General features: G+C 38.0%; 1 protein-coding gene across 1 annotated transcript in view; it reads right to left on the reverse strand.

The window, feature by feature from the left end:
• Wdr70 (WD repeat domain 70) overlaps nucleotides 1-6,166 on the reverse strand; it is a 304,681-nt gene that overhangs the window by 58,360 nt on the left and 240,155 nt on the right. Inside the window, exon 10 of the mRNA XM_004623536.2 lies at nucleotides 1,771-1,870. Within this exon, the coding sequence (XP_004623593.1) occupies nucleotides 1,771-1,870 (100 nt within the window). The remainder of the gene's footprint in view (nucleotides 1-1,770; nucleotides 1,871-6,166) is intronic.

Here is a 6,166-nt window from a genome sequence, read left to right on the forward strand (position 1 = left end):
TCAGACCCATAATGATCCTCCTGATTTCTGCCTCTCTAGTGCTGGGATTACAGACGTGTGCCACCATGCCTGGACTCCATCGCCAGCTCAGCATGCCCAGGGGCAGGACAAGCATGGCATGTGGTACCAGGGATCGAACCCTGCCCCTGAGAAGCTTCTGGGAAAGAATTTCCAAGGTACCCACCCTCTTTCCAATTCCATCTAAGAGATCTGAGCATACCACCCTAAAATGCTAAGAGTGATTATGACTATTTCAAAATGGAAATTTATCATTTGAAAAACCTTCCCTAAAAATTCAGATACACAACCTGGATAAAAGCCAGTTTTTAAGTAAAAAATTTATACCACTTTAACTAGAAGTCCTCTCAGAACTCAAGTAGTAGGTTAGACTCTAAACAAAATATACATTTTATATAAGTTCAATTTTGTTATGTATACTATCAAGAGAAAATTACATGTTTATGCACTTTGATTTTGTTTTTTTTTTTAAAAAAAATACACATCAGGATAGCTTTCATACAATAAATAAGGCTTCCTTCAAGGAAAGAGAATGTGAGTAGAGTTCCCAAGAGTAAAAGGCCATGGAATTTTTAAACTGGGGTAAAGCAGTGCTGAACCTCTTTCTACTACCCTACAAACTGGGACATAAGCTCTCTCAGAAAGAAAGCCTATCTATGATGTTCACATATCATGCCTATTATCTATCATAATGCTAGCTTATAGTAAACACTCTATATACAGCTAGTGTTAAGTGAATAAATGAATAATTAAATAAAACAGTGCTAACTTCATCTGATTAATAGCTTTTCTTTGACCTACACAAAAAAATTTATATGATATTTAAGGCCCTGTATAATGTGGCTCCAATCTGCTTATTCTGTACTATTCTTTTCTCTTTCCACAAGTGGTTCTGTAGGAAGACCCTCAGCCATATCCCATTCTTTCCCATAATGCAGAGCTCACAAACTGCCCTATTATCCACCTCTTCCTATTAACACACAGCCTTATCCACGTGAGAAAGATATAGTAATAAATCTATACCCAACCATATGAGGGAAGACAAATAACAGCCACACAATTATTTTTAAAATAACACAGGCATTACTTTATTTTAAAACTGAATTGAGGACCAGAAGGATAGCTCAGTAGAATAAGTGCTTGCCTGGCAAGCACAGGGTCCTGAGTTCAATCCCTGATATTGGGGGGGAAAAAAAATCCCTGAACTGAGTACGTGTTTGAACTGGAGGAAAAAAAATTTATAGTCAACAGAGCCTTTTGAAAGACCAGAAACAGAATTGTAAAACTGTATAGAAAGGATGAAAAACTGTAGATGATCACCCACAAAATTCCAAAGAAAGAGGCAACGCTTATTCATAAAGACTTCAAATTCAGGAAGTCTAAAGCTAATATAAAACAAGAAAAACAGTACCCATTTTCTAAATTAACTTGATAGGTTTTTTGGGGGTGCGGTTGTTTTTTTCTTTGTTTTTAGGATATAGTTCGGACTCACCTTGCATTCACAGCAATCCGACAGGCTCAATCTCCCAAGGGAAAACAGGTATAGTATCACTATACCCAACTCAACTTTTAATACTAACAATACTGATACGTTGGAAATGCATTTCAAGAAAAAAATCAGACTGACACAGGCACATAAACAAAAATGCATCTAGTTTTATTATGTGATAGGACATTAATGTGCCATTGCTTAATGTTAAATATGATCAATTTATACATAGAAACTAATCAAAAAGAAAGTTTTGAACCTACCTCCACGAGAGGCAAGGACATTACCATCATAAGAAAAAGCCACACAAGAAGTGTCTGTGCCTGGATCATGAGCCTGTTTATAGTGAAATTTAGGATGGACCTGCGTACAAACAAAAGCAAAGTGTTAACACTTCACCTAAATTCAGATGAGAACATGTCTGTGACAAGAACAGTGCATTGTATCGTGCAGAAAATTATGGAAAACTATACACAAAGTACTAATTTCACCTAATTACATTTTTCTTTCCTGAAAAAAGTCAAAAGGCTTTTCAAAACATACTTTATTTTAATAAAGAAGAGATAAGGTAAGCTCCAGAAGGAACCATTTTTCAGACTGCCTTAGCAAGCTCTGAGCAACACAAGATTTAGTTTTGGTATTATGCTTATAAAGTTAATTGGACCGTTTCCTATATTTATCTAAATGAGAGGCTATAAATAAAAATTATAAATGAGCAAATTACTCATTTACACAAGAATACTTATTGTCAGGCTGGGGGTGTAGTACAGTGGTACAGCACTTGTCTAGCATGTGCAAGACCCTGAGTTCCTCCCCAGTGGCTATATATAATGTTTTGTGTATAGTGGTCCCCCCAAAGCCTCATGCGGTCATGGGGCAACTTCTGGAGTTTGTAATTGATTATTGTGAGTGTGGATGCTGCACCTGCCCTTGGGAAGGTAATCTGCATTTCAATGTAGGAGGGAAGAGAAGCTAGCTGCTTGAGCTAGCTGCTTGAGCTGCTGTTACTCCTCCCTTTTGCTTTTGATCTTTGCCACCTCCATGAAAGGTAGCTCTCTGCCATGTGCCAGGCTGCCGTGGAGCCAGCTGAGTATGTACTGAAACCTCCAGTAACTGTGAGGTTTCCTTCCTTCGTTTTGAGTGTTGGGTATTTGTCCCAGCAATGAGAGAAAAGTAACTGAGACAATTATATAATATCTATATTATATATTGCATTCCTAGTATATGTTAGCTACTGGGCAAGTGGTTGTAAATCTTAAACTACGTATCTTCTTGGTTTTGGGGGAGGGTATGAGGAATCAAACTCAGGACTTTGCACTTGTCAGGCAGGAATTTGTGCCACTGAGTCTGCTGATAGTGTTAACAGTGGTAACAGTAACAATGGTAGCTGACCCTTAACAGGTACCATATCCTTTCTTCCTTGCATACTCAGTCCTCACAATCACTCTATGGATTAGGTTCTACCATTATTTTCCTTCCCCATTTTGCAGCTCAGGAAACTACAGCACGAAGAGTTAAGCATAGAAGCGAGGCCACATGGTTATAAGTGGTAGAGCTAGCAGCCTGAAGCCAAGAACCCTTTAACAGTGTACTACAACCCTTTTCTTTACTTTTTTTTTTTTTTAACTTTTAATGTCACTTCTGCACCCCTGATGACTATCCCACCACTCTGGCCACTCAGGATTCAGTGGCATAGGTCTCCCTTTAAGAGGTTATGACAAGGGGCCGGGCAGATGGCTCAGTGGAATAAGCTCTTGCCTGGCAAGTGTAAGGGCCTGAGTTCAATCCCCGGTTCCGCAAAAAAAAAAAAAAAAGAGGTTATGACAAGAGTTTGAGAAAAGCTAAATTTTCTAGAGCTAACTTATTATTTATTTGTTTATCCTATTTGATTAAAGGCTTACTGTATAAAAGAGTACAATTGTCAGTAACTATTTCTGCCCAAACATTCAGCATATGACTTTCTTATATAGTGGTACCTTGGTTTACAAACTTAATTTGCTTTAAGATTTTGGAGAAGACAGCAGTGGTTGTGTTTGCTACCCAATGCACAGTTTGCAAACAGAAGCAAAATTTTGCCAAATACTCTTGCTGCTAGCCAAATTGTTTGCAAACAGAAACATTCATGAACAGAATGTTTGCAAACAGAAACATTCAGATATTACTGTAGCTTACACCATTTCCTAGAAGCCATTTCTATCACAGTCATTGTCTTGAAACATATGGTTGGGGTAGACACTAGAACACAAATGGTTATCCTAGGAACGTCTCCTCTCAAAATCACAAAAAAGTTTTTCCAATGTTTTCTTTCTAAAAGTACTTAACAAATATGGCTTTTACTGTTGTTTTTAAGACTTGGAAGATAAATTTGCTAGAGCTGACAGATTAATTTGCTAGAGTTGGCAAACTTACATCAGAAACTTACAAACAGAAACATACATCTCACAGTTGTGCGGCTAGAGGTTCAGGACCAAAGTGTCAGCAAGGTTGCTTCCTTTCCCTAGCTAGTATGTCCTCTCTTAACTAACTGCATCTGCAATGCCCCTATTCCCAAATAAGGTCACACATTCTGAGGAACCAGAGATCAAGGTGAAACTTTTATAAGCAAAGAATGCCAAAGATTATCAGCAAACCATCACAAAAGGCATGCAGTAGTGTCCCACAGTCCTTCTAGTAAAAAAACTGGTATGATGTCTTTCACAGCGTCATAAATACACTGATTTCTGAACTTTTCAATAGTTGAAACATTTTATGATTGCACCAAGGATGAGTACTGATTACTCTGTCACCAATTATCTATATCCCAATGTCTGTGTCTTGCTCCAGCATATCAATATAGGAAGACGGCCCTCAAAGATCATTTCATGATTTCTAAATAAATAGAAATCATGCAGTGAAAATATTTTATTAGTTTGTACTTTGTCTGGTTTTTGTTTGTTCATTTGTTTGAGAGAAGGTCTCACTAGGTAGTTTAGGCTTTCTGGCCTTGAACTTGTGACAATCCTCTTGCTTAAGCTTCCTGAGTACTGCAATCATGGGCATGAGCCACCACACCCAACTATGAAGTATTTTAAATCAAAAAATTTAAGTGAATTACTAAATTTAGGCCACTTGGTCTAAATTTTTGCCAGCTATCTTTAAATTTGAACCTGGCTAACCTGCTTAGTCTATTTCTCAATGTATTCATCTTTAAAATAACATGGCTTCCATCTTCATAACCTTGCCCTTCTCCCTACCATACAAAAAGAACAGTTATATTTAACCTGTTATCTCCCTGCCTGTACCAATACCACAATCTTATTAAGTCTATAGTGCAGTAGTGGTGAACCTATGGCACACAGAGGACTGTTTATATCATTGAGAGCTCTAAAAGGTTCACCATCACTGCTGCAGTGGGTATCTGTTTTAGCTACTTTTCTCATTGATGAAACAAAATATTCAATGCCCAATGATAAAGAATGAAAGGTTTATTCACTTCATAGTTTGCAGAGGTTTCAGTCCATTGTCAGTTGGTTCCAAAACAGGGTGGCATGGCATGGGGGCACTGAACAGGAGACACAATTCATGGCAGGCAGAAGGTAGCAAATCATCAGCAGCAACAGCAGCAAACATGTCTATCTTTGTATTTTATCCAGACTACCCATCCTTTAGGTGTTGCCACCCACACCCAGAGTGGGGCACTTTTGATCCCAGCATCACTCAGTTAATCCAAGTAGCATACACCACAGATCCAGCCATCTCTGAAAACCCCAGGCATGACTGGAAGAGGCTTTGGGGGAGCATATAGATATAAGTCATAATAATATTTCCTTTCCAGAGGTGCCAAACTACACCCAGGCTTCCAAAACACAAACTCTAAGAGCAAGATGAAGCAAGCATTAGGCTAACTTACAAACTAATATTCAATTGCCCTTCACATCTAACTCTAAGACCCCTTAATAGGTAGAACATTTCTTTCTCATTGGGCATCTACTTTCAAGCTCAATAATAAACAATTCTAATATATATTCACATATAACAGTTATCCTAAAGAATTTGGGGCACAGAAAAATCTGAAGACTTAGTCTTGCCTACATACCACAGATTTGACTGGAGGTGACCTAAGTAAACAGAATGTGCTCACAGATATAATGCTTTAAGTATTTAAAAAGCTGTGGAAAAGAATGCTGTCTACAAAGACAATACTGTTGGTTGGTCAGTGCTAAATCTAATTGCACCCTGCAAAAAGATGAGAAAGTGAAAGCCGTTAACCTATAAAGACTAAATGGGAGAACTAGAGAACACTGTAGCAACTTTCAAAGAGGATGTCATCTCGTATAATAAAAGCACTGAGCAACAAAAAGACCTGAAATTTTGATTTATATAGCACTAGAGACATTTAAATGTTCAGCCAAGGCAGGTCTATTATTCTAAGGTTAGAACTCTTGGGAAAATTTAGAACATCAAAAAATAAGAGGATATTTGGATGAATGGCCCATCCGATGCTGAATTTACAGATACTCCATTTACTCACCCAAAACCACAAGAATTCTCAGTTTATAGTGACCCACACTTGTCTAATAAAAAATAAAATTTGCCAGGTGTGGTGTCAAATGCCTCTAATCCCAGCAATTGGGAGGTTGAGGCAGGAGGATCACCACCAGTCTGAAGTATATAGCAAGA

The sequence above is a fragment of the Octodon degus genome, unplaced genomic scaffold (genome assembly GCF_000260255.1).
Source record: "Octodon degus isolate 3935 unplaced genomic scaffold, OctDeg1.0 scaffold00002, whole genome shotgun sequence".
Taxonomy (NCBI): Eukaryota; Metazoa; Chordata; class Mammalia; order Rodentia; family Octodontidae; genus Octodon; species Octodon degus.